The 15,200-nt window shown below is 38.4% G+C and overlaps 1 protein-coding gene across 12 annotated transcripts in view; it reads left to right on the top strand.

Moving 5' to 3' along the window:
* The window catches only part of BAZ2B (bromodomain adjacent to zinc finger domain 2B), a 353,162-nt gene that overhangs the window by 252,599 nt on the left and 85,363 nt on the right, over positions 1-15,200 (top strand). For 11 of the 12 annotated variants that reach the window (XM_073305587.2, XM_073305577.2, XM_078847946.1 and 8 more), the window contains 5 exons: positions 238-853; positions 1,139-1,432; positions 3,563-3,623; positions 4,168-4,276; positions 14,555-14,765. In XM_073305587.2, coding sequence (XP_073161688.2) covers positions 238-853; positions 1,139-1,432; positions 3,563-3,623; positions 4,168-4,276; positions 14,555-14,765 — 1,291 coding nt within the window. Of the gene's footprint in view, positions 1-237; positions 854-1,138; positions 1,433-3,562; positions 3,624-4,167; positions 4,277-4,548; positions 4,651-14,554; positions 14,766-15,200 lie in introns of all 12 variants that reach the window. The other variant, XM_073305571.2, reaches the window with a different exon arrangement.

Raw genomic sequence — 15,200 nt, 5'->3', positions numbered from 1 at the left:
CTATCAGCTTAATATCTTGAATCCCTGGGTCAGCCATCTTTCTTTATTTGATTTATCATGAAACATCTAGGGAGAGTCTAGACTTGATACCTGATTATCTACCCAGCTCTCGAGCTACCTACCCTCCCACCTTCTAAAACTGCTTTTTGTGGATGCAAATAGTGAGGGCTAAACAAATATAATTTTCCCTGTGAGATGCAGTCTTTTTTTTATTTTGTTGCCTCTCTGTTTCTACAGGAACAGTATAAACAGACATTCCCAGCACAATTAAAGAAACAAGAATCATCTAAGAACCTGAAGAAGATTATCACAGCTTTGTCAAGTCCAAAACCAAGCTCTAGTTTACCAGCTCATCAGAAACACACGTCTCTAGAAAACAATCATTCTAATCCATTCTTGACAAATGCACTTTTAAGTAATCACCAACCCAATGGAGTAATTCAGAGTGTCATCCAGGAAGCACCTCTAGCACTTACAACCAAATCCAAATCCCAGCCCAAGATAAATGAAAACATAGCTACTTCTAGCAGTGCCCCTTTTTCTTCACTAGGAAATGTAAGTACATGTGGGAAAAAAACACCTGGTAACAGGACACCTGTTATGCCCTCTACCTCTCCTGTGTTACCAGGTCTGGGAAAGGAAAAAGCAGCCAGCAATAATGCAATAACAGCAGTGAAAACACAGCACCGCCTTCATTCTTCAAAATCTTTAGTGGAACAATTTAGAGGAACAGATTCTGACATTCCAAGTAGCAAAGACTCTGATGACTCAAATGAAGAGGATGATGATGACGATGATGACGATGACGATGATGAAGATGAAGATGATGAGGATTCTGATGATAGTCAATCAGGTTATTATTTGACTTTTCTATATAAAAAAATTAAAGATTTTATTCTAAATTTTTTATGAAGAAACACATCTCCCAGAACTCCTTGAGTTGAGTTCTGTACTGCTTCCAGTCATGTCAACGGCTGGGTAAATTCACGATGATCTTGTAAATGATATTAAAACATTTGTTAATTAATGTATCCACAGACTTGAGGAATGCTAGAATGACAAAAAGCTACAATGAACAATTCTCAGTGTGCTGTTGGTTGTCCAGTTGTAACCTGTACTTGTTACTGTTTTCCCATAGAGTCTGACAGTAATTCAGAGTCAGATACAGAAGGGTCTGAAGATGATGATGAGGATGACAAAGATCAAGATGAATCTGATACCGATACTGAAGGAGAGAAAATGCCACTGAAACTGAATAAAACGACTTCCTCTCTGAAAAGCTCTTCCATCAGTCTCACAGCTCACTCTACACCACTTAATCTCCAAGTAGTAAAGACTCCAAGCTCTGCTCCTGCTGCCTTATGTCCTGAATCCCAGTCACCAGTTTTTCTTGGGACACCTTCTTCTACACTTACTCCAAGTACACACTGTGGTATCTTACTGTCTTTTATATAACAAAGTGTAGTGTCTGAGAAATGTGTCTCGTAAATGTATTTCAAAAAGTGTCAAGATAACAGTGTCCATAATGTACAATGTTGCAATTGGATACTGACCTTCCTCTCCTTTGCCTGACCCATAGAGGTACTGATCACCTGCAACTTCCACTGAAGTCAAACAGAGTTGTGGGTACTCAGCACCTTTCAGGACCGGGACCTGAATGCTAAGGTCAATTCATATGACCTTTATATGGCATTTATATTCAAAACATCTGGGGTGATCATTACTCTCTGTAAGCATTCTGGGAGGCAATGTGACAACTGGTGGATAGAGCACTAGACTGGGGCTCAGGGTGTCTGGGTTCTGTTCTGAACTTCGGACAAATCACTTCATCTCCCTATGCCTCACATTCTCTGTCTGTAGAATGGAAATAATGATACTGAACTCCTTTCTAAAGTACTTTGAGATCTACGGTACAAGACCTAGGCAGTAGTATTTTTCTGTTCCCGTTACAGTAGAACCTTGCCAATCTACATACTGTAAACTGCACCAAAAACTGCCCATCTCACCACTCTTCACAACAGGAGTATTGACTGTAGTGACTTGTAGTATTACAGGTTTCATTATTTTTGCAAAATTCACAATAGACCATTTATTAATACATTTATGACACACTTTTAAATAAGTAAATGTTAAGTACACTTAGTGTTGTATTATCTTTAACTTTTTTTTGCGTAAATGGTCATTCCCTTACTTGCTAATTCATAATATTCAATAATTATCACAATGAGTCTCTTGGCTGCTAATTAGCAAAGTGCTACATATGTCTCATGAAAATACATGTTTTTGTTTTGTTTTTTAAACAAGGACGTTGAATCAGAAACCAGTTTATCCTAATATTTAGAGTGCAGTGAAATAAGAGTTGCTTGCTTAACCATTAATGAAAAGTTGTTTGCTGTTATGCAAGACTGGCTTTGAAATGACGTATTTTTATTTTTCTCTTTCAGTTAGATGCAAGCTTATTGGTTTTATAGTTTATAAAGATTTACTGTATCTTATGAATAACCTGAATTCTGATCCCCTGAAGTTTATATTGCTCTTCAGCAGTCTGATTGGCTGGCACTAGTTTTATTTAATAACATAAGTTTACACACGGTGCAAAAAATTGGCATGTCCATGTTTGTCTATATTTTGTTTATATATGGAGCTGATATACGTTTTATGTTAAGTGTTTTCTTTAGTATATGGTATAATGCTTTCTGCCTACTCAGATCCACCATTCTGGAATCAAAGGTTATTTTTTGTCCATCATATCATTAGTCAGTCACCTAAAAAGATGTGTTTCACCTTGCTTTCCTGTATCCAGTCTCCACTGCTCCTCTGTCTTTAGTTTACTTGCATCAAAAGTGCACACTCTTAGAAAGCAGTGTCCATGTATTTATTTTTTTGCCCAAAGCTGGTACTCAGTGAGAACGGACATATGAAAGAAATGTAAATAATACTATAAATACTTTAGTTTCTGATAAATTTGATATCTCTTCATTGCAAGGATGCCCACTTTTCATTGCATACTACAGAGGAGGTACAGTAGAACCTCAGAGTTATGAACAGCTTGGGAGTGGAGGTAGTTTGTAACTAAAATGTTCGAAACTCTGGAAAAGAAAGTTATGGTTGTTCAAAAGTTTACAGCTGAACATTAACTTAATACAGCTTTAAAACTTTGCCGTGCAGAAGAAAAATGCTGCTTTCCCTTTATTTTTATTAGTAGTTTACATTTAGCACAGTACTGTACTATATTTGCTCTTTTTGTGTGTGTGTCTGTGTCTGCTGCTGTCCAATTGTGTACTTTCAGTTCCAAAAGAGGTGTGTGTAGTTGACTGGTCAGTTCGTAACTCTGAGGTTCTACTGTACTCACATCTCAGAAGTCTTTGACTGGAGAGAGCCTAGTGGAAAAAGTAGCGGGTACAAATTTCCATTCAGTTGGTGTGGTCGTATACATGATGATGGATAAAATTCAGTTGCTCTTCTGGTTTGGGGATCTGAGTAATGGAATACACGTTTTCAGTAAACTGGTTCTCTGTCATCTCATTGCTTTCCAATGTTAATCAATTAAACTCTATTTAAGGTACTTCAAAAAGGCGAAGAGTAACAGACGAACGAGAGTTGCGTATTCCTTTAGAGTATGGGTATGTTTTATATTTACTTAAACGGCATTTGGGAAGCGATTGCATATAGTGTCTCATAAAGTGAATGGTCATTTATTTTAAAAAAGGGCATTGTAGTATTTGACATAGAATTTTCAAAGGGACTCTCAGACTTAAGCACTCCTTTGACTTGCAGTGACACTTTGTTCCCTTTGAAAATTCCAGCCTTCCTATGTATTGTCTCTCAATTACTTCCAAAACAAATTTGCTTATTTACAAATGTAAAGATGTGTTGCTTAATTGTTTTGCAACTGAAAATTCATTAGTAGTTCTGTTAACAATTCATGAGCCAGAATAGAATCTGCTCACTTTCCCAGAACTTTGTGTGCACTACAATGCTAAAATGTATAAAAAAAAAAATTTGATAACGTAACCTAATACAATACCATTTTTGCCTGGTCACATTTCTGCCTTAATCACTTTATATATTTGTCTCTTGACTTTAATGTAAAATTAATAAATAGAGGTTTATAAATTAGTTCAAGAAATGAGTGTTAACACACACCTATATTTACTATTATTACAGCTGGCAAAGAGAAACACGAATAAGGAATTTTGGTGGTCGTCTTCAAGGAGAAGTAGCATATTATGCACCATGTGGAAAGAAACTGAGACAGTATCCTGAAGTAGTAAAGGTACATACTTTTTTTTCAATTTGTATGTATTCTGGTACCATAAAGCATGTGTACAATAAAAAAGTGCACTTCTTCCTCAAATAAAGTTCCTTGATACAAAATGTCTTGTGATGTGAGGCTAATGTACCTTAACCTGTTTCTAAATTGACCTCCTATAGAGGCATATCCCTTGATAGAATATGCAAAACATTTGACTCCTGACGTTAGCTGTACATCAAAGCTGGGTTGTAATTATTTAAAACCTGAAGTGGAAAAATATGTGATTTTTTCAGTATCTCAGCAGAAATGGAATAATGGATATCTCAAGGGACAATTTCAGCTTCAGTGCAAAAATAGGAGTGGGTGACTTCTATGAAGCCAGAGATGGACCGCAGGTATCCACTTTTTAAAAAGTAAAGTCTTTGATCCAAGGAGTAGTAACATAAATCTAGGTGAAATAATTTTTACTACACTCTGGAGCATTGCCTGTTGTTAGTGAATTCATTCTTACAGTCGTACATAGTACTTTACAGTAGCTTTTGTTGAGAGTTGAGGGTCTGATCCTAGGAGGTACTGAAAATTTACAACTCTCATTGACTTCCTCAGGTCTCAGGTGCTCAGTATGTCCCAAGATCAGCTCTGAAATGATAGTTGTCTAGTTAAGAAGGAGCTTTGAGCTAAGTATTTTATAAGAGAACACGTTCAGATATTTCTTAGAGTAGAAATTTTTTCTTCTTCTGTTATACGAACTCCATATCTGTAGAAGTTCTGTTTATGTGTGTATCATGTCTCCTTTGTATTTTCATCCGTCTAGGGCAGGGGTGGCCAACCTGACCCTGAGAAGGAGCCAGAATTTACCAATGTACTTTGCCAAAGAGCCACGTAATAGTCAGCAGCCCCCATCAGCTCCCCCACCCCGCTCCCAGCGCCTCCCACCCACCGGCAGCCCTGTGGATCAGCACCTCCCCCTCCCTCCCCGCACCTCCCGATCACCTGTTTCGTGGCGTGCAGGAGGCTCTGGGGGGAGAGGGGGAGGAGCAAGGGCATGGCAGATTCAGGGGAGGGCACGGGAAGGGGTGGAGGGGGGCAGGGCCAGTGGCAGAGCCAGGGGTTGAGCAGTGAGCGCCCCTCGGCACATTGGAAAGTTGGCGCCTGTAGCTCCAGCCCCGGAGTCGGTGCCTATACAAGGAGTCACATATTAACTTCTGAAGAACTACATGTGGCTCCGGAGCCACAGATTGGACACCCCTGGTCTAGGGTATCTAAAATACATACTTAAAACACAGGTATTTACTGTGTAGAGAATACAGTATTAGCTTTTCTGAAGGGTCCAGTTTTTATGCACAGTTGTATGAACAAACATTCTACTTGAGTGTGGCAGAACTCTGCTTTGCTTTATGTGGATAAAGTAGCCACTTCACAGAAGAATAAATTATGATTGAACTGTGTGACACCACCATCTATTTTGTCCAGCTTAGGGACTTCCATTTTTTCTTGTGATCTCATGTCAGTGAATATATTTATTTATTGTTAAAGATAACTCTTCCCTGTATATCACCACATGAATGTGGACAGACATCAGGAAAATGTGCTCAACAATTCCTGGAATTTCAAAACACCTTGCCTAGGCAGTTGAATCCCTGGAATTTCAAAACACCTTGCCTAGGCAGTTGAATCCCTGTAGGAGTATACATCAATCTACAAAACATGCATAAATGTTTGTAATAAAACTGAAGCCGTGTCAAATTGCTCACTTTGGGGTGGCGTTGGCTGACTTCTGGCCCCTTGAGGAAGTTAATGTTGTAGGCCCCTTGTACATCAGCCACTGTAAACCCAGGGTTGAATAAGTCAGGATCAATAAATCATGTAGGTATGTACCTCGCTATTGAACCTCAGATTTAAGTAGCTACTAGTTTCCTGGACATCAGGTCAACCCCTCTTTTTTTCTTTTTCTTGTCTGTCTATTATATTCTTCCCATCTCACATGTCCCCAGCCTTAGTTACTTCTTTCCACCCCTCTTACTTTATATCTAGTGGGATGTACTGCACTCCCTGCCCTCCTTTGGGACTGCAAAACTTCAGAAAGGAGGAACTGAGGAAGGGCCACAGTTCAATCACAAGGCTGGGTAATGAATTATCCCAAACCTCTTCTAAATATCATTCAAAAATTCCAGTTTTTATTGCTTCTGCTACATTCTGCTCAGGTCAAAGCAGTTTTACTAGGAGAAAGAAAAATGTCATGAAAGGGGAGGCTAAAACAGAACAAGTAGGTATTAGCAAATACTGCTCTGTTCGGGATGGTGGTATAGATGGCCTCAGCACTGTTATCACACCTCCCCATAATACACTGTTAAAAGGCATTGAGATTTCCAGTGGTCTCAGATTACACATGTACATTCTTATGGCTGGATTGTCCCCAATTTATAACAGGTGGGCAAGGGGATGGGGCCACAAAAGACCTCCTGCCTTGTGCACCCTTACAGGTAAAATGCTAAATACTACTGGGTATGCAAACACTGCTCTCTCCTAGCTCCACTGCTGGTTGGTCTAGAAGAGCTGGGACCTGGCCTTATCTTTCCTCCATACCTTATAGAAGAAATGGTAGGGTGCTGGGAAGGAGCACACACCGTACCACATGGGAGGATGGCAGAACAGGGTCTGCAATGTACATGTCTCAGGAACTTCAACAGAAGTTGTGGCTCATTCATCCAGATTTCTTTCTAAAGTGTACCGCTAAAGCATTGCTCTTCCCCGCCCCACAACCCCTTGCTTCCAGTGTAGAAGCTAAACTGTGATGCTTGATATGTAACTAGATAATGCGCATTGACTTAGTCAAAGACCAAATCCTGACAAGCAAACAGGAAGAATTTGCAGATTCCTCAGATTGAAACTCAAAGCTGCTACCTTCATCTTGGGTGGAGGAGGGAGCCATTTCAGAATCTTGGAAAGCCCTAGCAATATCTGCCTTCTGGAGATATTAGACTAATAGTGGATCTGTACAGGATGTTTGTCTTTGGAGAACAATAATTATAGGTAAGTAATTTTATCCTTTAGTCACTAGGGAGATGCTTTTTTTATTATAACATAGGTGTGCTTGGAATAACATCTTTGGTGAGAGTAATGTTTGTTCCCAGTAGCTACATTGTCATACATAATCATTCAAGTTATTGTAGTATATTTCCAAATGCTTACACTGTGTGTGTGTGTGCGCGCATGTGTGTGTACACACTCTATGTATGTTGTCTTATATATGTCTATATATGTTTATGCTTACAAGCCCAGATCCTACTTCTAATTTTATTCTATAGCTATTGGTACTTTATTGGTACTTACAAAGCATGATCCTAATATATTCGGTGTGTGATGTGATTCCAGAATGTCTATTCTGTGTCACTACCACCATTTTTCTTATAATTTATCTGTGTTGAAGGTAACTTGTGAGTGTTGTGTTACCTAACTTTAAAGTACACCAATCAGCATTGAATACCACAGACTAATCTGATCCATTTCAAACTAAGGTCATGAGCACTTGCACTTTCCAGACATAACTGGCATGTAAATCTTATATTTACGTTTTTTCTTGATTTTTATCTGAAATACCATTAAAACTGCAAACATTTTAAATAGTAAATCTAGATTTTTTTTTAGAGGCTTAGGTTGTCTCTCAATCTCTTAGCCAATTTGTTTTCATATCTATTTTTTTAATGACAAAAATAAACTTAAGCATTCCTCATTGGCATTTTTATTACATGTGGCATCAGACCAGCTTTTCAATCAGGTAATTTTTAGTGTGTATATTTTTGTTTTTCTACTCTAATCCATATATTTTTAAAATATGGAGTTAAAGAGAACATATTGCCTAAAAACCTAGTATGATTAAGAAGCTCTAAAATTATATTTATACTTCATGAATCAGATTTTGATTCATTAGATTGTCATGTAAACATTTGAACTAAACTGATAACAGCTAACAAACCATTTACAGTAAGATAACCAAAAAATTAAGCTAGTACTTAATGAAAATGGTATCTGTATGTACGTTACTGAAATTTAGTGTCCTGTTGTAATACTGAAAGTGCCAATAATTTATCTATATCTTATTGGTATAGAAAATTATCAGTTTTATTCCAGAAATTTGCTCATCAGATAGTTTTTTTTCCTGCTGATTCCATCTCCTCCACTTTTTACGGTTTGGGGCCTTTTACTGCTACTTTTCCTATTCTTCTCTCTGCCTTTCTTTGCGTTCTGTGGCATATCATAATCCAGGTTATTGTATCAGTCTCATCTGATTGTGAGCACTGCAAAATTCAAATTGAAAGATGGAAAAAGATGCATGGAAAACTATTTATGGTTTTGATCCTGCACTCACTGAAATCAGCAGAATTCTTGCCAGTGACTTCAGTGTGTAATATTTTCTGAAGTTTTTCTTTATATGAAAAATAGTTTGTTTTACAAGGTGATTTGGAGGTATTTTTAGGCTCAGTCGTTTTTTAATAAAAGCCAGAAGCACCATATCAAAAGCAAATTTGGAATAAATAACTTCAGGTAACTATACTGTAAAATTCAGAACATGGTTTGATGAGTTGTAGACAGTAGAACATTCCAATCTAAATTTTCCAGGTTGAAATCCACCTGGATTTTCCTACTGCATTGACAGTGGCATTTCTTAATGTTTTTCGGTACAATTAATTTAAAAAAAGAATTTGAAAGCATGGTAATCTCCTAAAGTTTCTTTTAGTTCAATCAGAGATTTTTTTCCTAATTGAAAACAAAGAATATTTGAGGTACATAATAAAGGATTTCTATATTATGAAAGGAACTGATATGGTTGTCATTTACAGTATATTTTTAGACTGGTACCAATTTTCTGAAAAAAGGGGTACATAACTCCTAGTTTTCTAGTTTAGGATTAACAGGGACTTGAGCCAAGCTACTTCATGAAAATATTAATTGATATATGGAATAAGTTATAGAGGTAAGTAACTGAAATATATAATATTAAGGATAGAAACCATCATTCATCCTTATTTGTGGAATCTCTATCTTCTTGCCATAATTAAGGAATTAAAAATGCCTGTATGTTTTTCTCTGGAAAAAGAAGGAAAGGGTAGCAAAAAAGTGGGATTAAGATTTGTTTTTAAAATGTAAACTTGTTGGGTTGGAGGAACTTTTTTTTCTTTGAGTGCAAGTCCAGATACATACTCCACAGTTGGTGAGCGCACATCTCATGTATATGCGTTAGAGAATTGTCTAATCGGCAATATCTATGGGGTGGGTTGACACATAGGACCTTCCTCTCCATGTGTATTACACAAGGGTATAAAGAGCAGAGCTGTTTTGCTATGCCTCAGTTCCTTTTGTACTGGTCATGGTATATGTCAGAGCAACTCTCTTAAAATTTACCTCCGCTTTGGCTAGTTAGTGTTGAGTTTAGTCACATAGCTGCACATGGAAGCCACAGGGGGAGGGAAGCCCTTCCCCAAGCTTGCAGGTGGTGTGGGACACTATGCTCAAGCACAGCAATTCCCCAGGCTTAAGAACTGCTCATTGTGCGAAGCAGTTGTGTTTCTGAATGACGGACACGTGAGATATCTGTTTTTGTCTCAAGAAGGATATACTTCAGGGTACTGTGAAATCTGCAGGTCCTTCTTGAAGTGGACCCAGCACTCAAGGGAGGCATGCCTGAGGCTTTTCTCATGGAGCAGGCAATGAGGTTGGACTCCAACTCCAGATTCTAGGCATCTAGGCCCTGGGGGAACAAAGATTGTTGAAATTGGCCCCAGTGTAGACTTTAAAACTGTCTGAAGCTGCCTTGTCTGGAAGACATACAGGATAAGTCTACACAGCAACTAGACACCAGTGACTGGCTCGTGCTAGCTGACTTGGGCTCGCAGGGCATGGGCTGCATGACTGTTTCATTGCTGTGTAGGTGTCTGGGCTTGGGCTGGAACCCGGGCTCTAGGACCCTTCTAGGTGAGTGGGTCAGATACAGGGCAGACTTGGAATGGAAGCCTTCGAGGAAGAAGAGGCTGAGATCACCCTCCCCTGATCCAAAGTAAAGGCCACATAAAACTACCAGCCTGTTGGACACCAAGGGTGCCTCAAAACTTAGAAAAAGTTCCCTGAGCACCAGAGCCTGCATCCCCCCACCCCGAGTTGTCATAGCTGTATAAGCCTTCTTGGTACCAAGAACTCAGAGTGGTCACTGGCTACTTCAGTACCTGGTAAAAGTTTGATTTTGGTACAGGCCATCCTGATGCTTTCAGCATGCTTTCAGGTACCTTCACAGTCACTGCCACACCAACCTGTTGGGACTCCACCACTCAGGGCCTTAGCTGCAGCCCCCAGAGATATGCGGCTATTGGAGTCACACTAATTCCTAATGCTTTCCAGATTCCTGGACCCAGTGGCCTCAGTGTTTCCAGCATGCAGTCATGTTCCCCCTGCGCTTATGGGACGGGCACAATCTTTTCCAGAGCACTGCTGTCTTGTCCTCTGACTCAAGACAGCCAACAGCTGTCCCCAGCCTGATCCCAGGATTCAGCAGTCTAGATCTCTCCCAAGGAGTCAAAAGGTGTGTACCCAGGACTAAGGAGAGAGTGTGGTACCACTATTATGCAGTGTGGGGATTGCCGGTCCTTGGCACCATGATCTCTCATGCTTTTTGATTTTGGAATGTAGAGCAGGTGGCCCCATCGTCGTACTACCTGAATCGCAGGTTAAGACTGTCACCCACACACCTGAGGCTAGACCCATCCCTGCTGCATCCCCAGGGCCACACAGTGGCCTCAGTGCAGAGGACCCAGGATGAAGGTGGACTGACATGTTCACAAAACACTGTATGTTGGTGCAGGCTGCTAGGGACAATGCAAGATTCACATGGTCTGTGTTGAAGTCCATACTCTTGACACCTCTTAGTCGACTTGAGTGAGGGGAAACTGCTTGAGAGTCGTCACAAATATGCATACAGACTAGCACTCTAAGAAGAAAGAGGTTACACACCTTTTATGGTAACTGATGTTCTTCGAGAAGCCAGGTAGCTGGGTCTGGATGACAAGGGGATGATCTCCTAGAAGCTGGGACTGGACATCATGATAACTCAATAAATTGCCTTGGTCTTTTCATTTCCTCTCAAGCATCTGGCACCAGTCACTGTCGGAAGACAGGATCCTGGGCTAGATGGATCATCAGTTTGACCCAGTATGTGTAGTCTGTATGCATATTCCACTACCTACCTCTGTGCCTGCTACTTCAGAGTCCTGGGACCATGGATTCTCACCTTTTATGCCCCTGTGGAATGATGCATGCACTACCCTTAGGGGTACCGCTGACAGGAAAATTCTCAAACTTGTGGACACTGGACATACACTCACCAACTGTGGAATGCATATACAGATTACACATCTTGAAGAACATTTGTTACTGTAAACGTAAGCAACTTCATTTTCCTGTTCCTAAAACCTCTTATGTTGTGTTACAACTGTGAAATACATACTTTGATTATATCATTCAGATTACATTTATCCACTACCTGGGAATAGGTCTTCTGCTGTGTTTGTTTAAAAACAAAAAACAGTTGTATGTCTATAGGTATATATGTCCTGTCTAGTGGTCTGAATGCAAGTCAGGGACCCAGGAACTCTGGTCCTGATCCTCAGTTGTGTTATAGCATCACAGGACATAGGGGGTTACTCTTGCATATGAGTAGTGTCAAGGCTGGTAGGAGTGATGGGATAGAATGATTTGCACTTCAGCAATCCTCAGCTATGTAACAGCCTTAAAAGTCGATTACTAGCTAAAATAAGTTAGAGTAGCCTTGAGGCTGTTTTAACATGGACTATAGTTATGTCTCCACTGCAAAAAAAGGTGTGCTTTTACATTGATTTAGCTATCTTGATGTAAAATCTTAGTGGAGACAAGGCATGTAATTTTGAAGATACCACTGAAAGCTGGTACTAAACTTATGTAGGAGTCTAAATGGAATAGTCAGATTCCGTTTTTTGAATAAGCAATGGTTCCCAGAATTCAACAACGTCTAAAATGATTGAAATTTACAATGAGATTTCGGCCTACTTTTTCCCAGTCTGTGTTTACTCATCCAACATTATTCGATACCTCAAAAAGACCTGAAAGAGATACTTCCTTTAGACTCTTGTTCTAAAACAATGTCATGTCCTGCAAATATCTCCTGTTCTCCATTCTAAAAAACTGGATAAAATAGATACAGGAGCAGAGTGTCATCTGATATAAACCAATATTCCTTTTGTTATGGTATTATGTTTATTTACACCAGTGGAAAAATCTTGTTCATAGAATCAAATGTTGCATGGAAAGGCGGAATCCATATGGCTTTTCTTACTTTTGATGATGATGGATTTTTCAAAGGTTAATGTATTTGAATGTAATGTCCCTCAGTTTGTGGTATCTTTTGCTGGAAACAGTACAAAAGGGAAAACACGAGTACAGCACAATCTGAACTACCCTTGAACCATGATTGATTTTTTTTTCATCTGTTTCTGAATCTTGTTTTGCATTTTTTTCCCTCACTCATGAATAAGCATATGAGAAGTTGTCTACTAGGTTGCAGGTTGGTATGGACAATAAAGAGAGACAATATTTAGTCCTGTTTACATGGCTCAAAAAGACAAATAGTCTATGATAAACTACAGGGGGAGATCCCTGAGATATTAGACACCTGAAAAAAATATAGTGTGTATATATATTATAAATGGTACTCCTGCTGACAGATATTTAAGATACTACTTTGGCTCAAGTGGTACAGATACTGATTTTGGATTGAGAAGTCTTCAATCAGTTTTTAACAAAGATGGATTCTGCACTTGATGCTGGATATCAGTTGGATATGTATGCCTCTTGGAAGATCTGCATTCTAAGTACAGTATGGATTCTTGTGATATCTTACTTCATATTGGTTGCAGAGTTGAAAAATATCAGTGCAACTTCTGTTAGTAGCTGCTTTTGGATGTGAGGGTATCATGTTATTAAAAAGTTCCTTTTACAGAATGTTCTATGAAACATTTCTTAGCATATTATGAAAGATTAGCATAAATAATTTAAACATAAATGACAAAATAAATTAACAAAACGCATTTTGTGGTTTATCATACTTGATTTTATTGTTTGTGGACTTATTAATTCACAAATTCAGTATTGCGAATCAACTGTAGTTTTTAAAAAAGTAGATGTGACTGGCTTCATAGTTGCTTTGGCAGACATTTTCAGAGTCCTTGACAAGCTTTCATTAAGTAAATGACGTGCTCCCAGAAGTAACCTTAGCTATCATTTTTTCCTGTCATTCCAAAAAAATTGGAAAAGCAGTGAGAGATACCACATTTCCAAATAGATCAAGCTCAATCAAGCAAGATCAAATAGATCAAGGAACTGTTTTAATTAATAGACACAGTATGAGGTTCCCTCTTGTGTCAATTAAATGAAAGCTATCTAAAAACTAACCTCTTGGTATTATAGCAACAGGAATTTAGGTGCCATGAGAAATTAAAAAGGGTTGAATTTAGTGCTTCTTACCTTGTTCAGGAGACTGTACAATTTCCAGAGCTTTGAATTAAGGTCATAGAGCAGATTATAACTACTTGAAAACTTTTGATTAGTTTTTAATTTTAGTTGACTGACAAATTAATTTTCACAGTAGGTGAAAACTAAATTGTACTAAATAAAATTGCAAGGTAGAAATGAGTTTCTGGTTTTTCAGTTTATTTATTATAAAACTGAGATATCGAACCCTCCAAAAGTCACAAGTAAAAATCAAAATCCGTTCTCCTGCTTTTACTGTTTTCCTTATATTCTATAAATTTCAGAATGGTTTTTACATATAGCCTGTCAGATTTTTAAACATCACATTGATTAATGGATAAGTGCAGGCGTAGTAGTTAAATTTGAAGTTTATAGGCTAAGGGAAAATCTGTTCTTCTGCCTAATCTACTAAGTTGAGGAATGGGCTATTTAGGCAAGAGAGAACTAGAAGAAATATAGTAGTGGCACATATGTAATAACAAATGGTGTTTCACTCAGTAAATTAGCTTTGAGATCTTGTAAGTTTTAGTGGTAAATTGTAGAAATGCTTTTGATAAATCCCACAATACCTATGCAATTGCTCTGTGTCACCACTGTCATTCTAATACCAACTTTCATGTTTTTGGGTAAATATATTAACATATATAGACATATGCATTTTTGCATGTATGACCAGATCTGTGGATGTATGTTTTTGTTTTCTTTTCACTTTTATTTATAATGGCTATGAAATATGTTAATTAAAAGGGTATGCAGTGGTGTCTTCTGAAAGAAGAGGAAGTCATTCCCCGTATCAGAGCTATGGAAGGTCGTAGAGGACGACCGCCAAATCCAGATAGACAGCGTGCTAGAGAGGAATCAAGAATGAGGCGTCGGAAAGGCCGACCTCCAAATGTTGGTAGCACTGAATTTTTAGACAACACTGATGCAAAGCTGTTAAGGAAGTTGCAAGCTCAAGGTAAGAAATTTGTTATAGTTTCCACAACCTGAAAGTAATGATGTTCCATTTTCCTAAAGGCAAGTATTATCATTTATTTCTGCTACTGTATGTCCTTGCAAGTTGCTTTTTGAAATCTTGTCAAAAGTGTGATGTGAACTTTCAGTTTAAAGCCAAGTAGATATAAACGTGCTTTAAAGAGAGGTGTAAAGGGTGTGTGTGTGTGTAATAAATGAATAAGCTTGGGCAATATTAACTTTATTTAAATTTATACAATGTAATAGTGGACATCTGGGTACCACTGACAGTTTTTTTTAAAATACACACGGATATGAGAATCTGATCCGAAAAATAAGCATCAGGCATGTAACCTTCATCCCAGTGCTGTACTTATTTCCTAAAAGAAGTTAATATTCTACAAAATTCTCTTACGGCTCAGGGTTATTTTTCCTCTTG

The sequence above is a fragment of the Lepidochelys kempii genome, chromosome 11, assembly GCF_965140285.1.
Source record: "Lepidochelys kempii isolate rLepKem1 chromosome 11, rLepKem1.hap1, whole genome shotgun sequence".
NCBI lineage: Eukaryota > Metazoa > Chordata > Testudines > Cheloniidae > Lepidochelys > Lepidochelys kempii.
Note: the sequence above shows the minus strand (reverse complement) of the source record. Positions and strands in the feature narration are given on the sequence as shown.